At 50.6% G+C, this 20,229-nt stretch overlaps 1 protein-coding gene across 1 annotated transcript in view; it reads right to left on the reverse strand.

The window, feature by feature from the left end:
* Positions 1 to 6,583: 6,583 nt before the first annotated feature.
* FA2H (fatty acid 2-hydroxylase) overlaps positions 6,584 to 20,229 on the reverse strand; it is a gene marked incomplete at its 5' end in the record, with an annotated part of 16,582 nt that continues 2,936 nt past the window's right edge. The window contains 3 exons of the mRNA XM_015409648.1: positions 6,584 to 6,663; positions 12,599 to 12,851; positions 16,133 to 16,305. Of these exons, the coding sequence (XP_015265134.1) occupies positions 6,584 to 6,663; positions 12,599 to 12,851; positions 16,133 to 16,305 (506 nt within the window). The remainder of the gene's footprint in view (positions 6,664 to 12,598; positions 12,852 to 16,132; positions 16,306 to 20,229) is intronic.

The raw sequence follows: 20,229 nt of genomic DNA on the forward strand, positions 1-20,229 counted from the left end.
GAATCAAACCCGGTTCTCCCAGGTTAGAGTCCGTGCTGGCTCTCAATCAGAGGGTGTCCTAAACTAGAGGCAGTGAAGTATTAGAAGGGGAGGGGAGTTTCTTCCCTCCTTCTTTGAAACCTCATTTCTTCTGTTTTTATAAAAGCAGCCTTTGATTCTCCTCTGTCTGGTCCTTTTGGGACTGAGAGTCTTCAGTTTCTGTGCTTCGCTTGGCTACACTATGTGATGGCTACTTCGTTGCTGTAATTCTGCACTTCCAAGCATCTTTTTTTAATGCCTTAAAGGAATACTTGGTCCCTCCCTCCCAGGTTGCTTCTGATCTCCGCTGCGGAGTGAGGATGTAATGGGGTGATTGGGAAGCTCTCAAGGCGGCAAGAAGATTTAAAGGGGCAGTGGTGCTTTCCCAGTCCACACATGGGTGCTTGGTGTGTGCAATGTCACTTGAAGTGCAGGCGAGAGGAGCAGAGGATGCAGTAGGTTGGCCACATCAGCCACACCCGTTGTCACTAGACCATAACAATTCCAGAATAGATGCTTGTGTGAAACCAGTTTTGGATGCTCTTATGGAGATCTTCTCCTTCATCCTGCCTGCTGTTCCTCCAGAACATGCAGAGGTGTTGGCAGTATGCCCCCCCTCCTCCAGAGCTCAAAGCGGGCCTCAATTAGCTGTATTGTTTTGCATTATGATGATAAGGCAGCAGGTAGAGAGTTAATAGAAACTGAATGGGTTCAGGTTACAGAGTGAACACAGTGTTTCAGAGCAACAAATGAATGCCTTAATACCTGTGCTGGACCTGGGCTGTGACGGAGTCACGTCCATGAAAATGGGCACCTACCAGAACACTTTCTCAGGCTATGTGCCCAGATGGTAGAAAAGATGGGAAATGAACTTATGAAAGTCACATAACAGAGTGGCAAGGGGCTCGAGAATAATAAAAAAAGAAACATGCCATCTGAATTCCCAAGTAAACATCAGTGGGTAAAGAACATGGTGCCTCGTATTACAATATATTGTTTATGAGGACACCCAGGAACCTGCCCACTGGACATGCTGGCTATTTTCTGTTGAACCCGGGGGAGGAGGGACCCGTTTGGAAGAACGGAGACAGGATTTAATCCTTTTCCTCAGCACCAGACTCCCAAACGGCAATAGCCCCAAGGGAACCAGTACATGAAAGTTTTCTCAGTGGGGTAAATACTGATCCAGCTGACTTGGGAGAGGCAGTTTGTGACAGCGTGCTTTGACCTTAAACGCAGTCTGCCCTCAAAATCTGGGGGACTGAAAAGGCTGCTGACATGGGGCTAAAACCCCCCTCGGAATGTTGGTTTCCAAGAGTACATTTTGTATGTGTTTGTTTCTGCAGGACCATGTAATGAAGCACCAAATCTCATTGCGGATGCTGAGTTTTATTTTTGTTTCTGAGAAAACGGTTACAGTCTGTGAAATTACTGATTACTTGGGGACAAGGCTCAATGTAACAAAAAATACAGAACCGCCTTGGGCCAATTATACTGACAAGTGGCCTCCAAAAAAGCTGCCTTTGTCCTCTGTGTTCTACAAGGCACAGCCAACTGGCTGGCTGCAGAGCTTGACCCTATTGTTATGGATCTGCAATTTATGACACTTTATTTTACCTAGAGTAGTAGTAGTTATAGCAACTGACCACGAGGTGGTGCTGAAACTCTATGGGAGTTAACCTTTCTCCTCTGCTCATGAACCCAGGAAACAGAAGTAATGCAAAAGAGAATGCCTTGGCAAGAGAACGCTTTGGCATATTTACCGCAAAAAAACCCCATCCTTGTGGACTTGGTATACAAAAAGAATTAATTATCATATGGCAGTGGGGGTAGTACAGGCAGGAGGTCTGAAGATTGTCTGGCAGCCTGAAACCCTAGCTCTTTTTGTGGTGAGCTAGGTTTATTTTTTGGGCTGAGAGAACTGTGACTGACCCAAGGTCACTCAGCTGGCTTTTAAGTGGAGTGGGGAATCGAACCCAGTTCTCCAGATTAGAGTCTGCCACCTGCCACTCTTAACCACTACACCAAACTGGCTCTCATACAAAAAGGACTCGTATGTTAACCGGTAACATATTCCTTATACCAAGGCAGCCATATTGGTTCCTTTAGATCAGTATTGTTTTCTGTGACAGCCAGTGGACCTCCAGCATCTTGGGCGTGGAAAACTTTGGTGTGAAACACGGGTATTCTGTCACTGAGCCTCAGCTCCCCTAACATGAGCCGCAACAGGGACTGTACCCATCTTGCCAAATAAGTGCGCTCTGGCTGCCAGTTCATGTCAGACAAAGACTTAGCACCAGGGGTCTTGTTGTAGAAAAAGAGCTGCCGGAGCTCATTAGCATAACTCATTAGCATAACTTATTTGCATATGCCACGCCCCCTGACATCACCGGAAGTGACAGAAGGCCACACCCCCTGACATCACCGGAAGTGTGTCAGAAGGCCCGGCTACTTACCCTCCTGCTTCATCCTCATTCCCAAACGGAATGAGGATCGAAGCAGAGGGCGGGGTAAAGAAGGGGGCGGGGCTTCACCACGTGACTGCCCCGCCCCCTAGAGGTTCTCTTCCGGAGCTCCGTACCTGAGAGCTCCCCCCCGACTAGAGCCCTGCTTAGCACTATTTGAAAGGCTGTATGTGTTGTGGTTTCTGCTGGTCATCGCCTGATCTCAGGCCTCGGTACGTCTAGCCAGTTGTACAGCAAAACTGCTAGGAAATCTCACTTGCTTGGAAGAAAAGCCACACACAAACAGGGCAGTACCACACACATAAAAATGTTTATTTTCCAAAATATACACAATTTATGTACAATTATGTCAGGTATGTTGATGTTTTGTTTTAATATATGACTGTATTCCAGATTTTAAATATTTCTGCAACAAAAAGGGGAGAGAGAGGAATGCACCTCTTTGCAATGACTTTCATTGGAATGTTTTTGTTTTTTTCTTAAAAGGTTTACAAAACCATTAAGGCACAGGCGCTGGTAGGAATGTGTGCACATGGTTAGAAAAGACAGGGCCTCCCCAACCCCATGGAATGTTCTCTCTATATGGGGAGAAGGCAAGAAACAGACTATGTGGCTTGTTTAAAAATTTCAAACTGCAGCAAGAAAGCACGTTGTGGTCCTGAGGCCCAGTGGTCACAGTCCTTCCCTCAACCAGCTTTACTGTTTGAGGTCCCAGGAGAGAGGAAAGAGAACACAGCAGCACTTGGAAGGACATCAATTGCAGCTTGTCTTTTTTTTGGGGGGTGGGGAGAGAAGATGCCATTGGGCTTGGAGTTAGGCCCCTAAAGAACTGGGAGAAACCTGCCTGGAAGCAAGAGTTCCCTGTGGGTGCCATGGGACCAGCTAGTATAGCACCAAGTCCAGCATGGGTAGCTAGCTGTAAAGTCCATTCCTAAATGATGCAAATAAGGTCCTGGAAAAAGGCTGGATTGGATGCTTTCGTGTGAGTTCGTAAAATACCACGCAGGTGGAACGGTACACCACTGCTTCAGTTTAACAGGCCATCAAGATACCAACTTCTGTACCACCTACACAACAGACTTGCTAGAATGATCACTAAACAGAGATACTCTCAAACGTCCTGATGCCTTTTTCCAAAAGGAAACTGCCAAAGTTCTCTGCGAGCCAGAATGATAATTAGACTGGTATAAAAGCTGATGGCACAAGATGCTCACAGAGAGAAGTTAAAGGCAAAGGGGAGGCCTTATTCCAGACTCCTCTTTGAAAGAGCATCCCTGCCGAGTTGCCAGTCTGACTCCGTTCTGTTTCTCCCCAGAACTACCCTAGCGTTGACTACCTTATGAAGTAGGATGGGAGAGCAGACATTGCTTTGCTTTGGTTCTTAAGAGAGGAAGCCTCCTCCCTGTCTAGGGACCCTGGGGTCCTTGTGGGAGAAAAAAGGAGGAAGATTCATGTGTAGCCAGTAGTGTGTGTGCCATGTGGATGCAAGGAAGTGGCTCCAGATTCCCCCCCCCGGAAGAACCATAACGGTTTGCTTCTGTACATGTTACTTTCCCATGGGGGGGGGGGGAGAGGGGAAGGGACAAGTGATAGATACCCACTATCAGGAACAGGTCTCTCGGAGTGGCATAGGTCAAGAAGCAAATTTGCTGTAAGGCACAGTTTGGTGGAGAAAAATTCTGCAGCAAGGGAGCACCTCTTAAGAGATGAGGACATGATTGCCTCTTTCACAGGAGCCAGGGGTCACACATATCTCCCTCCCTGCTGCGGTTTGACTCCAAGGGGCAGACATTGATACAAGAGGGTATCCTAGTCTTACAGGGTAGACGACAGAACCCTTCGAACTCTTCCCTCTTGCGTTTATCCCTCCACCCCATGAGAACGCGGCCCTCTGGCTCCTGGAGTCACTGGCAAATGACAACCCAGGGCTGCCAGCTCCCCTCACTTGGATACAATAAGGGCGCACACAACCCCTGCCAGGTTGCCAGTTGCATAGCTGCTGTAGGACAGGGGCACCGTATTGGACTGAGGAGAGGCCACACAACATTGCTTAGCGTTGTGGAGATCCAGGAACGCAAGCTGTGTGGTTGGCTGCAAAGACAGTTCCATCAAGGGTTGCCACCTCCAGGTAGGAGCTGGAGATCTTTCAGAATTACAACTGCCTAGAGAGATCAATTCCTCTGAAGAAAATGGCTGCTTTGGAGGGTGGAGTCTGTGGCACACTACCCCACTGAACTCCCACCCTCCCCAGGCTCCACCCTCAAATCTCCTGGGATTTCCCAACCCACATCCAAGAGACCCCAGCCGATTAACAGGACAAAACTGATACACTGTAGAATTACACGAAGTGCTGCTCGTTTGCAATCTCAGTTGATGACCAGCACTGAAACTTTTCAGTCCAAAATGTACACAAAACTGGGTTATGGCAGTGATACTGAGCAGCTCGTGAGTCACCTGTGGCTCTTCTGAGCACTGTTCCTCAATGTGGCACCTGCCACCAGAGGCTCTTTTGATTGATGGCAACATGAATGTGGCCCTCTGCAAGCTATGGAACGAGTAGGACTGGTAATCAGTAATCAGACAGTAATCAGGGGGGTGTGTGTGTGTGTGTGAAGTATAATGGATTCAGAATGCAGCTCAGGAAGAGCCTGATACGGTTTTCAGAATGAATAGGCTGTGAAAAATAAACAATAAATCCAGAATCCCAGTTGTCTGATAAGGTCAAAACAAGAAGAAATTGGATTTTTATACCCTGCCCTTCACTACCCAAAGGAGTCTCAGAGCGACTTACAATCTCCTTCCCTTCCTCTTCCCAAAACAGACACCCTGTGAGGTAGGTGGGGCTGAGAGAACTCTTTAAAGGACAGCTCTTGAGAGAACAGCTCTAAAAGAACTTGTAACTGACCCACCAGCAGCTGCACGTGGAGGCGTGGGAAATCTAACTTGGTCCTCCCAGGTTAGAGTCCGCACTCCTAACCACTACACCAAACTGAATGTATAGCAGCCCACAGCATATTTTTGGATGCTGTTTGCATTTGACCACAGCAGAGTGTAATTTCTGTGTAATTCTACAAATCTATCATTTTGGTCACATTGTCTGGAACGCAGGTTTGTATTTTTTGGAGGGGGAACCCACACTTCTTTCAATTTGTTCAGTTCTTGGGATATTCTCTTCTCCCCCTACCCGGCCAAGCTCCTATCCTCCCTCTCTCCCTCCCTCCCTGCCTTCATCCACTGCAATCCACAACCCAAAGCCCTGCCAACCCCCTACAGATGTCGAACGGGAGGCACATGTTGCACCGTACCGCTTCCAAACTCCAAATCGAGAAGGAAGTGTATGAGTGATGGGAAAGGCACCGATTGAGGGCATCCATGCGCAGGAGGCCCTTTCTTGGGACACGAGGGCTGGACTGAACCGGCCTCTTAGATCTCACCCAGCTCCAGCTAACTGTTGCACTAGCTTAATAAACCCAAGGAATTCATGAAACCCCATTTTGAACATTATGGGGATTGCATCCAGATCCAAAGGGACAGCCATTGCAAACACCCAAGGAGCGGACTTGCTTATGGGGAACAAGGACCCTTTCCCCCTGCAGAGGGCGACTGGTGGGTGATGTGCTGAGCTGGTTGTAGAATTAACACAGACCTCTCCCTTGTTCCACTGCACCACCCTTCAACCACCACCCAAAAAAGTGGACTGCATCATGGGATATGCGTTCCCTGTCAAGATAGCTACTGCGTAGACTTTAAAAAGAAAGAGCCATTCTGGGATCTTTCAGAGCCCTCTGCAGGAGTCCCTTTGACCCTTTCCCAGCCTCTTATCCCAGCTACAAGACAAAAGTACAGCCTTCCCTCCATTAGCCTCTGCGGGACCCCAGGGTTTCAGTGGCCTCATAAGGCATCCTGCCTCCCGGAAGCATTTAATACCCTGCACAGAATCACAAGGTCACAGAAAGCAGTGAAAACAGAAACCACGGTCATCTCTTCTAGGGTCTCAACCCTCCAAAAGTCCCACAGTTCTGCAAAAAAAAAAACCAACCCCCCCCCCACACACACACACACATCCCACTGATGACCACACAGGAGAACAGCAGGAGTTGCTAGTATTCTTTCTCAAAGGTCTCCTCCGGGATTAGCGTCTGGAAAGGATGATCCCAGAATGTGCTGGTGATGCCGAAACCTGAGAAAAGAGGTGAGAAAGATCCATGGTCAGTTGGGGGGGGGGGGACTCCGGAGCTGTCAAGTCATCACTCGAGGAGATCAGCAGGCAGAGTGAAATACTTGTGTGTTTTTTTCAAACTACTCTGCTATTATTAACACCTGGGAGAAACGGTTCCTAGGTGCCGTCAAGTTCCACCTGACTTATGGCAACACCAACAAAGGGCTTTCAAGGCAAACGAGAAGCAGAGGTGGTTTGCCATTGCCTTCCTCTGCAGCATCTTCCTTGGTGGTCTCCCATCCAAGTGCCGACCCTGCTTAGCTTCTGAGATCTGATGAGACTGGGCTGTCCCATACCATTAAACACCTCCCGGAAACATTACGACACAATCATAATAAGTGTGGAGTCAGTAATACCACTACTACCCAAAAACAACAAAGATGGGATTCTCCGGCAGGAATTCTACAACCAGCAATGGCAAACTTCCTGCCTTCAAGGAAGCAGTTGCTGCACCTTGCAGAATATTCTGGGACATGCCCTAGGTGCCAGGTCAGCTGGACTTTGCCAGTGTCTCATGTGAACCATGGGTATAGCCTAAAACACACTTGACTTTCATCTGCAGCTGCCTAGACCAGGGGTGCCCAATCTTGTTGAGCATGATTGTGGGCACTTCCGGGATTTTGAGAACAGAGTGTCGGTACAAAATGGCCACTCCAAGGGGGGTGGATCACAAAATGGCTGCTAATCACAAAGCAACGTGGAGGTTGCAATCCAGGAACTATCTTATCATGGGAGCAGCTGTTTCGGAATGGGTACTCCCTGAAGTCCTAAAGGTGATGCTTCTTGGTATCTCCTGAAGCACCTCCTGATCCAATGAGGTCGAAGAAAGCCAGGATTTGGGTCTTGGCTTTGGGAGAAAGATGCCTTGTCAAAGAAGCAAATGGGCCTCAAGAAACCCATCTGCAGGCACCATGACACCCATAGACACCACAATAGAGATCACTGGTCTAGATCACTTGTACCCCTTCTTCAGTGCTTAGATTCCCAACTTGGGCTTTGGTAAATTCTAGTTTTCTTTGCTTCTCTCTTGTTCCATCTCCTTGGCCTCTTGCCTCAGCTCCCGATCTGAGTAACTTGTGTAACATTTGGATGCCTGGAGTGACAGGCTCTTTAGTGACCAGATTGACACAGAGCACTTGATATTTTTTGGCTTGAGATATGCTAATCCCCTGGTACTGCTGTTGGCCCCCCCTTTAATATCTTAACAATCTGCAGTGTCCTAGTGTAGATCTGGGTCCCAACTGGAAAACAGGCCACATTCACACAAATATGTGTCTTGGGTACAGACGTTTCCCACCACACGTAGTGAGCATGTGCATAGCGTACCCATTTCCTAGATCAACGACACATTTTTATAAAGGAACAAGGCTTGTCTTTTTAATACCTGTGAAAATTTTAGGCAGTTTTCATTGCATTGCTGATTGTAGCTACTACCCTGTTTTTATTTATTTTTTGATCCACAAATTCAGACATTTCACCATACTTTACATTTGTTTCTTGTCTATTAAAATCCACTTTTTCTTTGACCGCAAGGTGCAATGTTGATTCAGTCCACACTTTAATATATGGCATAGCTATTGCTTTTCACTTCTGAAGAACTGTTTGCTTGGCTATTAACAAGGCTCATGAAGATCTAGGGCCTTTGTTCTTTCCAGAGCTTCCAGGGAAAAGGAATGTATTCAAATATTGCAAATCTGTGGCCTCAGATCCAGTGAAAATTCTAGTTATGGCATTTTTATTGCGCCGCTAATTTTGTAATCTGGCACAGTTTATAGAGTCATAGAATAATAAGAGTTGGAAGGGACCTCCAGGGTCATCTAGTCCAACTTCCTGCACAGTGCAGGAACTTCACAAACACCCCACACACAAACACCCAGTGACCGCTGTTCCATGCCCAGAAGATGACAAAAAAAAAACCCCTCCAGAATCTCCGGCCAAACCGGCCTGGAAAAAAATTGCTTCCTGACCCCAAAGTGGTGATCAGCATTTCCCTGGGTGTGTAAGGAAGGGCCACAAGAACTAAGCACTGAGGCAACCCTTCCTGCCCTCCCTCTCATGATCTGCCTAAGTTCACAGAGTCAGCAGTGCTGTCAGATGGCCATCCAGCCTCTGTCTGAAAACCTCCAAAGGAGGAGAGCCCACCACCTCCTTAGGAAGCCTTATTCCACTAAGGAACTGCTCTGTCAGGAAGTTCATTCTAATGTTTAGCCGAAAACTCTTCTGATTATATCCAGCTCCTAGTAACTTGCTTACCCACATCCATTGGGCCAAGGTGATAAACAGACAAGGAGAGTATCCTCCTGGATCAGACCAGTCTTCCATCTAGTCCAGCATCCTGTGTGAACTAGCTCAGTTTTTTAGCCTCTGGCTCACACATTTTTGTCTTAGCTCAGGAAGGATAGCTCCAGAGCAAACTAATTGATGCAGTAGCCAAATCGCTCGCTCAAAACTTTAATGCCAGGAGCTCAGAAAGTGGAATTTTTGCCCACAAGACCCCACAGCTTAGAGGGAGCCTTGGTCACAGGGTGGCCAACCAGCTGCCTTGGAGGGCCCACAGAGGCCGAGGCTTCCCCTGATGCTGCCTCCCAGCACTGGCACTTCACCTATACCCTGCTTTATTTAACTGCAGTTTCTCCCATTTTTGGAACCCATTCCCACGGCACTGTCTCTATCATATACAGTATTTACTGAACTGCTTTTGAATTGTAAATCTGCCTTGAGTCTTAGCAAGAAGGGCAAATTAAAAATGAATCATATAAATTAATAAATGCCAGAAGTGAGCACTGGGCTTTTATCTTGGGGAGGCTCATCTTCTCCCACACTCCGCTGCCACAGTGTGATTTAATGTACACAACCTGTTGCTGGCAAGACATTAAAACCTGCAGAAGGCCAGGTATCTGGGTTCTGATTTGGGCAACCCAAACGTTACACTCCTTTCGGCCAGCACTACTGCTGAGCTGATCAACTGTGGGAAACTGGTACAAAGACATCTGAGAAGGTCCCCCAGGGAGGTGTCTCCATTTCCAACAGTCAAGTCAGCAGAATCTTACAAAGAGCCACAGGGGTGGTTTCCACGCAGGGACGGGTTTCTGTGGTTTCCCTGTTGTTGTCGCCGCTAATACAGTGCAGCAGCAGCCGGGTTTCTACACCGTCAGTTTCCCCAACCGATTCCCTGTCCCAATTCCTTGGGAGTGGCCACCCCTACTCCCCAAGCGGCCAGGGCGTTTGCAGGTATTTTAAATGTACAAATATCAATATAATGTTATAACAACCCATGTGTCAGGTCCTCTGAATTCCCAGCTTTCACTTTGAAAAAAGTAGGACTCTCTCTGAGATGAAAGGAGCTAGAGACTTACTTGAGGGGGGGGGGATGAAATCCAGGGATTCAGAGAACCTGACACACATGCTGTTATAATGTGGTGTTGATATAACAACATTTGATCGCTGGTTTTTCAATTAGCCTGTGGTGGCAGGGGAAAGCAATGGCTGCCGTGGGGACAGGATCAAGGAAAATGGCTGCCACGAGAGCAGGAAAATCCAAACATTCCCACCCACATGGCAGCCCCTACAGTGATCTTTCCCCAAACTTCACAGCAAAGCTGGTTTGGGAGAGAGTGTAGACAAGCCAGGGAAACCCTTGGAGGTGCAAGTGCCCACCACGATGCTGTGGGGAAGGAAGAAAAAAACCCGTTTCCCAGAGCAAATAACCTGTGTGGAAATGGGCCTGTGTGTGTGTGTAGCAAAACTCCCCACTGCCACCTAGGGTTGCCAGCTCTGGGCTGGGAAATTCCTGGAAGTTTGGGGGTGGGGCCTGGAGAGGGCGGGGTGGGGCCTCAGCAGGGTACGAGGCCACAGAGCCAGGGCCGGCCTGAGGTTTTTTTTGTGCCCTAGGTGGGGCTACCTTCTGGCGCCCCCCAGGTGCATGCCCAATTACGGGGTTGCCAACCTCCAGGCGGGGCCTGGAGAGAAGGAAGTCCCCGATCTGCAGCAGCCGGCGACGGGCTCTTGGCCCGGGGGTGCTGTGCCTCTGCTGCCGGGGGGCGGCCCAAGTGCCCATCCAGGCAGCTCTCGTGGGGAGCCGCTGGGACTGTTCTTACCTGGGTCCGGAGAGGCTGGGGCGTGGGGTGTGCGTGCTCCCCGAGTGGCGCTGGGCTTTCCCTCCGCTCTGCCTTCCCACCCCAAAAGCCATGCCAGGGGAGCCGCCACCGGGGTCGCCTCCACAGTGGGCAAAGGAGCGCTCCGGCCTCTCCCCAGGGCCCTGAAGGCATCCTGACCACAGGAAACGAGGCCGGCAGAACTCCGTGCGACTGGATCCTTCTCCTCCTCCCCCGACGGCCAGTCGGCAGGCCCAGGCAGCCACGTGCACCACTCCCTTCCCTTCCCCATGGCACCCGGTGTCAAGGCGGGCCAGGAGGCGGAGAGCAGGGCAGGCGGAGGGGTGGCACATCGGCAGGGGAGGGCGGCCGGGCGGCTTGGGGCTGCAAGCGGCGGGCCAGTCATCGTCATCTCGCCGGGGGGTCTGCTGCACTGGCTCTCCAGGGGAGGCTCTTCCCCCCTACGCCCGAGGAGACCAGCCTGGGGGGGGGGGGCTCCCGAAGAGGCCGGCAGGGAGTCAGGCCAGGGCAGCCTTGTCTGCGCAGACTGGCAGTGGCTCCCCGAGTCTTTCCTGGCACCTGCTGGCTGGCAGGGCCGGCAGGCTGGGGCCAGAACGCACCCCATCCAGGGCCCGGCGCCCTATCCAGGACCCGGCGCTCTAGGCGAATGCCTAGTTCACCCCCCCCCCTCCCCAGGATAGGGAATTCCTTCAGTCATTATAGCTGTGCGGAAAACCTTTGTATCTGAGGGATCACTGCATCTATCCATATTTGCCCGCAAGGCAGCTCTGATCCTCAGGCAAGAGACTGCTAGCAGCTTTTCCACATAGGTTGGTGAGAACAGTTTCTCTGCGGCCTTTCTTGACGGCTGTTCCTGCTTCCAGAATGGGCTTCCCGAGGACACGAGGAAGGCGCCGACCTGGCAGGGACTTTGGCAGAACTTCTCCATCGTGCTTGTGAGTGGAGATCAGTTATCAGGCCGGGGCAAACGGCTCGCTCTCTTGTCATTTGCCCCAACCTGGGTGGCCTAGGCTATTTGTCAACTCCCAGAAGCTGAGCAAGTTCGGCCCTGGTTCGTACTTGGGTGGCAGGCCACCAAGGCAAGGCGGGGGCTGCGACACAGAATCAGGATGTGGCCAACCACCTTTATTTGTCTCTTGCGTTGAAGTCCCGATGGGACGGCTAGAAATCAGTGGCAACTGGATGGCATTTTCCACCACCACCTTGTTATTTACACCAGGTTAGATCCAGTCAACTTTTTAACTCTCTCACACCTAAAACTCCCTGCCATATTACAACCCTTGTCCCACATGGTTTTCACCTGGGCAGGTCCCACAATCCCTAGCATAAGCTTTTTTGATGGTCAAATTGCACCCCTTTTCACTTACAGACGGTTGAGCAGTGTCTGGCCGACTGAATTTTTGTGAAATTAGATTTTTAGTTGGTTTTAACAGTGCAATCCGCTTTGGAATCCCAGTGACTGAGAAAAAAAAACAGGATATAAATATTCTGAAGTAGGTGTGCTAAAGAAATAAACCACCTTGTGTGGCTGGGTAAGCTTAGAGTGGAAGCACTAAAGTGGTACTGCCAATCCCTGGAATCAGAGCTTGGCTGAATCTTCCCACAATCACCAGCAGGGCAAATCTACCCCAAAGTGCAAGTTTGTTGAGCACAAGTGTATGGCAGCATTGATCCAGGAAAAGACTGTGCAGAGCAAAAAGGAACACAAAGCAGTGCAACACCTTTGACCTGGCAGTATCCGCCCCCCGGGCTATCCAGGGACAAGAGCCCACCCCCTTTACCTGCTTTCTGGTGTTCAAAATGATGCTTGACGTGGTAGGCCTTCAACCTGTACAGGTAAGTCCCTTTCTCTGGAGAGCCATAATGCAGGTAATAGTGGGTCATGTCATAGAGAACGTAGCCAAAAAGCCCCCCACAAAAGAGGGACTTGGCGACCGCTTCAGGAAACAAACAATTGGCAACCACGTAGAAAGCCAAGATGGGCAGGGCTGCCGGTGCAGGTGGGAAAACCAGGCGTGAGGCGTCAAATGGACACTGGAAGGCAAACACAAAAGGTGAGTTGTGACTTCAAATCAATGCCCCCCAAACAACAAGCCAATTCCCAGGCCCAATACTGCCAAGAGATGTGGAGACTTGCGATAAAACTCATGGCCATTTTTTGTTTCTAATAAAATGTGGCTGTTGTCCAGTGAGGGGAAGAAGCAGTGGCAGCTTGGGGATCTGACCCAAAGCACAGGGGAAAGGGCCATGGCAGTGTGACAGAACCAGGGCGGCACAGGGGTTAGAGTGTCAGAAAAGAAGAACAGTTGGTTTTTATACCCTGCTTTTCTCGACCCTGAGGAGTCTCAAAGTGGCTCACAATTGCCTTCCCTTCCTCTCCCCAAATCAGGCATAAGGATGCCAGTCCCCAGGTTGGTATGGGGGATCCCCCGATTCCGAGGGCTCCGGCAAGCCCTGCCCGAAGCCCCACCCCCAAGAGCGACCGCCAGTGGCCACCCCTCTCCCTCCCTTCTGCACGATTTAAAGGGCCCTCCAGCTGATCGGTGGGAGCAGGTGACCCGCTGATCAGCTGGAGGGGTCTTTAAAACCTGCCGGAGAAGAGGGAGAGGGGCGGCCGCTGGCCGCACGCGTCTTGAACTGCAAGCAGTGAATTCGCTGCTTGGAGTACAGGTGCTGGCAGCCCCCGCTTGTAAAAAAACATTTAAAGGGACCCTTTAAATGCTTTTTACAAGCAGGGGCCATGCACGCCTGAACTGCAAGCAGCGAATTCACCACTTGCAGTTCAGGCCAGTCTCCCTAAGGTGATGACGTCAGTTCTGTGTGATGTTGTCATGTTGGGGACGTCCCCTCCCCCTCCAGGGGCGCCCCCCAAAGTCCCCCGCTGGCGGGTGAAAAGGACCTGGCAACCCTGAACAGGCATCTTGTGAGGTAGGTGGGCCTGAGAGAGTTCTGAAGGAAGTGCAACTGGCCTGAGTCACCCAGCAGGCTTTGTGCGGAGGAGGCGTGGGGGATCAAGCCTGGCTCTCCAGATTAGATTCCACCGCTCTTAACCACTACTTCACACTGGGAGGCTCAGGGTTGCCGGGGGGGGTTTGAATCCCCACTCTACCATGAAAGGTTGCTAGGTGACCTTGGGCCAGCCACACAGCCTCAGTCTAACGTGCTTCACAGGGTTGCCACGAGGATAAAATGGAGAAGAGGAGAATGACATTAGCTGCTCTGGGTCCCCACTGCGGAGAAAGGCGAGGTATAAATGAAGTAAAGTGAATAAATACAATGCTGTGTTAACGTGCAGCTTGCACCACTGGGAAACAACAGAAATGATCGCAAACCAGAGAGTCTCAGCTTTCCAGAGCAGCTCAGCTCCACATGGGTTTTTCACATCAGAAAATCTGCATGTTTCACATAAGAGGAGGCAGCACCAGTCTGGATAATATACATTCAATGCTAATCTGTGCACATTCTAAGAAAGCCACACCTGCCCCATTCTCTTGAGTTACATTCCCTCACCCGACCTTTTCCCCAGACAGAGATGGAGCAACTGGTTTGCTCAACCGAAACAAAACAAAAAAGCCCACTTCTTCCTATGATGCACAGTTCGAAATGTCAGCATTCAAGATGCCCCAGGGCTGCTGGATATGCAGCAAATCTCTGTCAGCACAGAGAAGTTGCAAAATCAGAAACTGGCTATGGACTTCAGTTTCCTAAGCACCCGGATTGGGATGCATAAACAAACAAACAAATACGTAAAGCTCCCCCTCCCTGAAATGGTGAAATGGTGCCTTTTTAATTTGTGAAGTTCAGCTTTTGTTGGCGATTCCTTTAGATGGTTCAGGGGAAGAATTTGCTTTCCTCTTTTGCCTGAGTGGAATTCATAGGCCCCACGATGAGAAGCCGAGGACAGAATTCCACCCAAGTGCAGGTTCTCAGACACTTTATTCTCCCATAGTATAGTCCTTCAAGCACAATGGCTTGTTAGGCTTTCTCAGGCTGGTCGCCCAATACAAACACACAGTAAACCACAATACACATAAAAACGCAATTCAGAAATCATGGAAAGATCACGCTTTAAGAGGATGATAACAGTTAAACAAACAAGTAATATATGTCTGCTATAAGAACTGAATCAGGGTCCTCAGAGTCCAATCTGAATCACAGAATCACAGATCTGGAAGGAGCAACACAAGCCGTCTAGTCCAACCCCCTGCTCACTGCAGGATCAGAGCATCCCAGCCGCTGCTTAAAGACTGCCAGGGAGGGGGAGCTCACCACCTCCCTAGGCAGCTGACTCCACTGTTGCACAGCTCTTACTGTAAAATAGTATTTCCTAATATCCAGGCAGTTCCTTCCCGCCCTTAATTTAAACCCATGATTGCGAGTCCTCTCCTCTGCTGCCAACAAGAACAGCTCCCTGCCCTCCTCGAAGTGACAGCCCTTCAAATACTTAAAGAGAGCAGTCATGTCCCCCCTCAGCCTCCCCTTCTCCAGACTGAACATTCCCAGGTTCCTCAGCCATTCCTCACAGGGCTGGGTCTCCAGGACCCCGATCCTCCTCCTCACTCTCCTCTGCACTCGCTCCATTCCGTCCACATCCTTTTTGAAGGGAGGCCTCCAGAGCTGCACACAATACTCCAGGTGTGCAGCGGGACTATGGTCTCTTGTGATTTGGATGTTATGCCTCTGTTGATACACCCAAGACTGCATTAGCCTTTTTTGTTACTGGATTGCACCAGGTGCTCATATTTAACTTATGGTCTACCTGCACCCCAGTACCTTGTTCCCACACACTGCTACCCGGAAGCATTAAAACATGGGTCACTCACGAAAGCTCATACCCTGCCACATATCTGGTTAGTCTGTAAGGTGCTATCTAACAATACAGAACATCCGTTTCTTTCCTAAAGCACCAAGCCTCCCGCGGGCTTTATTGTAAAAGCTCCCTCCTCTCTCTGCTTGTGTATAGCCAGCTCATGCTAACTTCATGCACATGAGCCAAGACCTTGGGCATGTCACCTTGCAAAAGAGGTTCGAGCACCAGCAACTCTCGCTTTGTAGGTATGCAGTGGCTTCTTCGCTTTCCACTCTCTTGCTAAGGGTGTTCAATATTCTGCCCAAACCCACAGGTTGCCTCAGCAGACGGGCATTTATATAAGCCCAGAGTTTTGTAATCAGCCGTGGGCCTCAGTCGTGGGATTCTTTCCTCAACTGTATCACGTCTCGTTCGGTAGCACGGCTCCTGCCACGCAAGCCTCTGCTTTCCAAGAAGCGCTGCCAAGTGATCCCCTCCCGGCTGGGGGATGTCAGTTCCCGCTTACCTTGTGGTGTTGGCCGTGAAGCATGAAGTGCAGGGTGATGAGATAGTAGTTGCTGGCGGGCGGCTTCATGTGGAAGAGGAAGCGGTGGATGAGGTATTCCACAAAGGACCAGATAAACATTCCCGTGGCGAAGATGACAGGGAAATAGTACTTGTAAATTCTGATGGAATACCCTGTGCAGGGGGAGGGGGGAGAACAGGCTGTCAGCAAATTATAACCTGCAGCTGGATCTCCTTGCTCACCGAGGCCCAAGAAAAGCCCGGCTGCAAGGGACGGAAAAGGTTTGTCTAGCTCGGCGGCTGATTCCCAGCACTGGCCCACGAGATGCCCGCAGACAGGGAATGCAGGCAACAGGACTCATCTGTTGATCCGCTCTGAGGCCTGGCGTTGAGAAGTCTCAGAAAGGACCATTTCATTCAGCTCAGAGGCTGGGGCTCAGAGGCAGAGAACCTGCTTGGCATGCAGAAGGTCCCAGCCTTGGTCCCCGGCATCTCCGGTTAAAAGGATCAGGCAGTAGAAGATGTGAAAGGCCTCTGCCTGAGACCCCGGAGAGAGGCTGTCAGTCAGGATAGACTCTCTTGGCCTTGGTAGATCCATAGCTTGATTCAGAATAATAAGGCAGCTTCATGGGAGTGAGGCTTCAAGGGGTTATTTATCCCACCAAGGCTGTTTCTCCCCTTCTCCGGAAGCATGGGGAACAGGAACAAAACAAAACAGAATGTTAAGGTTGTTTCCAGCATTCCTTGTGGGACGTTACAAACGAATTCCAGGACACACGTGGGTCAAGTGGATTAGGGCTACGAACACAGGGAGAAGATTCTTCAGCCTTTGCACCTGGGCTCTTTTCCAGAGCTGATATGGCTGTGGGGAGGGTACTATTTGCCCCATCACAGGAAGAGGAGGAGGAGGAGGAGGAGGAGGAGGAAGAAGAGTTAGAGTTGGATGTATACCCTGCCCTTCACTTGGAGTCTCAGAGCAGCTTACCATCTCCTTTCCCTTCCCCTCCTCACAACAGACACCCTATGAGGTAGGTGGGGCTGAGAGAGCTCTCTCGAGAACTGCTCTTGAGGACAGCTCTGAAATAACTTGTGACTGACCCAAGGTCACCCAGCTGCCTGCCTGTGGAGGAGTGGGGAATCAAACACGGTCCTCCAGACTGGAGTCTGCCACTCTTAGCCACCACACCAAACTGGCTCTGATAGAGAATAAGCGGTTTCCACAACAGGCCAACCAGGTCACAAACTCAGCTGAAGGGAGGGAGGGAGGGAGGTTCAAGTACATTCTCCCTACATGCTGTGGTCCCAGTCTAAAGCAGGATTGCGCCTGCCTGGGAATTCCATTCCCAGCATGGAACTTGCCACCACAAGTCTGATTGCACAGACCTGGGAAGGGCACATGGAATATAATATGTAATGATGACCCAGAAACGGTAGCCCATGTTCTACTTCACTGTGATTTTTATGGGGAAGTGCGGGACTGTATAATTAAACCTACTGTGTCTAACTTTTACGGTCCATCTGAGGCGAAGTTAGTATCTCTTTTACTATCTGACCGATGTTCCCACATTACAAGTTCAGTTGCAAGGTACCTTCTGGTCTGCCATAACAATCAGGGAGCAGAAGTCTAGCTTTTCTATGTGATGCTTGATGGTTTTTATAATTGAGATTCTCTGTAAATTGGCCATGTTGTACCTTTTCTCCTTTTATGCCAATAAAGGTATTTGGATTGGACTGGATGTAGTGATGCCTAATTGCCACTTTGGAAGGATAAGAGGATCTGTCCAGAGCACAGGGCTTGAGAAGGTGGCCAACAGGACGCCTGCCTTCTTACTGGCACCCTGGCGAGAGAAACGGGGCTTTCAAACCAGGGAATAGAGCCAAAGTATCACAGAATGACTAGGGAAGGTGTTTTTACTACGGGGAACAGAATGGCAGCCTACGGCCACTGTCCATGGCACTTGTCATTTGTTTACTCTATGATTTATGCTGCTCTGATTACACTGTGTTCTAATTCTGCAATCCTGTTCTCTGCATTGTTTGAGATTTCACATTGTTTCTAATTTTTGTAATCCTAGCGTCCCGTTTATTAGATGCCTCATGCTATTTGACTGCATCTTTTATATTGTATAATCCACCTTAAGCCTCAGTGAGACCAGCCGCACACAGAGAAAACAAATTAAAATGAATAAATACAATTCACACCTGGAGCAGCCCCCACGCATTCAAGACAGAAATGCAGGGCAGCGAGATAGAACTGCCACTGCTGGGGTTGCCGGATCTGGGTTGGGAAATACCTGGAGATTTGGGGTGGAGGGGTGGAGCCTTGAGAGGGAAGGGTTCAGAGAGGGACCTCAGCAGGGTAGGATGCCATGCAGTCCACCCTCTAAGAAGAGGAAGAGATTGGATTTATACCCCCCCCTTCACTACCCGAAGGAGCTTCAGAGCAGTTTACAATCTCCTTCCCCTCCCCACAACAGGTACACTGTGAGGTGGGTGGGGCTGAGAGAGCTCTGAGAGAACTGCTTGTGAGAGAACAGCTCTGAATGAACCTGTGACTGACCCAAGGTCACACCAGCAGGTGCAAGTGGAGGAGTGGGGAATCAAACCTGGTTCTCCCAGATTAGAACCCGCGCTCCTAACCACGACACCAAACTGGCTCTACAGCATCCATTTTCTCCAGGAGAATGGATCTAGTCATCTGGAGATGAACTGTAATAGCAGGAGCTCTCCAGGTGCCACTTAGAGGCCGGCAAGCCTGGTAATTGCCCATTTTGGCCAGATGTGTGTGTGTGTGTGGGGAAATCGGAGACCAAGTCCCAAGAGCACCCAAACTGGTTTAATTAAGACTGTACAATGGGATCTCTGGAGAAGGTCCTGAGTCCCTGACCCGTAGGGTTGCCAACTCCGGGTTGCAAAACTCCTGGAGATCTGGGGAGCAGAGCCTAGAGAGGGTGGGATTTGGGGAAGGGAGGATGCTCAACCGGGTTATAATGCCACAGAGTCCACCCTCCAAAGCAGCCACTCTCTCCTGGGGAACTGATCTCTGTAGTCCGAAGATCAGTTGTCATTGCGGGGGATGTCCAGGCCTTACCCTGGAGCCATACAGGCTGTAGGTCTCATCCTAATTTCTGCACAATTCTGAGCCAAGTCAGGAAGCATCACCCTGGAAACAGCCTCAAGCCGCAGAGGAAGCCAGGCGGAGACTTTTGCCACCAGGGACAGTAGGGGAAGGAGGGGACGAGAACGGGTGCCTTCCCTGCCCCCAGAAAAATAGCTGAGGCTGGCACCGAATGGCACCCCCAGTGAAGGGAAGACAGTCCGCCAGAGAACAAGGGACAGAGCAGGCCTCGGACTGCAGGTGCCGCTAGCCGAGGGCTGACTGGGGAGATTCAGGGCACACAAGCCTCTCTCTGTGCGCAGTGCTCGGGCTGTGAGAGTGGAAGAGAAAGGGGGTGGCTGTTTGAAACAATAGCAGCTTTCTGTGCTCCTGGCCTCAGAGCCCTCCACCCTCGGTGCCAAAGTGTGTTTGCCATGCTCTGAAAAGAACTGCAGGTCTTTCAGGCTGTTAGCTGCAGCCAGCCGCGAGGAAAAGGCACACTGTGCATGCTCAGAGGCAGCCTCCTCGTCATGACTTCCTGAGCTCCGAGCATCAAAGAGACACCTAGCGATTCCCAGCCGACAGCCATCTGCCTGTTCCGCCAACAAAGCTGAGCTGGGTCGGCTCCAGTGGGCCCCTTCTGCTAGCCCCAGGGCAGCATCGGGGAAAGCAGCCGCCAGCGCACAGACAGGTTCCGATCAGAGTGGGTCACCTTATCTCAAAGCCCATTTGAAGAACAGGAAAGGCCAGGTCCAGAAGGGTGCAGGCAGGCAGCCGGGGGGGGGGGGGGGGGGGGGGGGGGGGGGGAAGAGGCAAGGACAGATCGAGAGTGCCCCTTAAATGATCTTCCATCCGCTCCGTGGTGGGCTATCCCACCAGCAGTTTCCCTCTCTCATGATTCCCGGAATGCACGCGCACGCAGACACACTCTGAATTTTGTGGGAGGAAGCAAGGAAGCCGCTCACAGGCGTGATGGGGAGTGGGGAAACACCAGCTGAGGA

Source organism: Gekko japonicus, unplaced genomic scaffold (assembly GCF_001447785.1).
Source record: "Gekko japonicus isolate JY-2015 unplaced genomic scaffold, Gekko_japonicus_V1.1 scaffold2984, whole genome shotgun sequence".
Classification (NCBI taxonomy): domain Eukaryota; kingdom Metazoa; phylum Chordata; class Lepidosauria; order Squamata; family Gekkonidae; genus Gekko; species Gekko japonicus.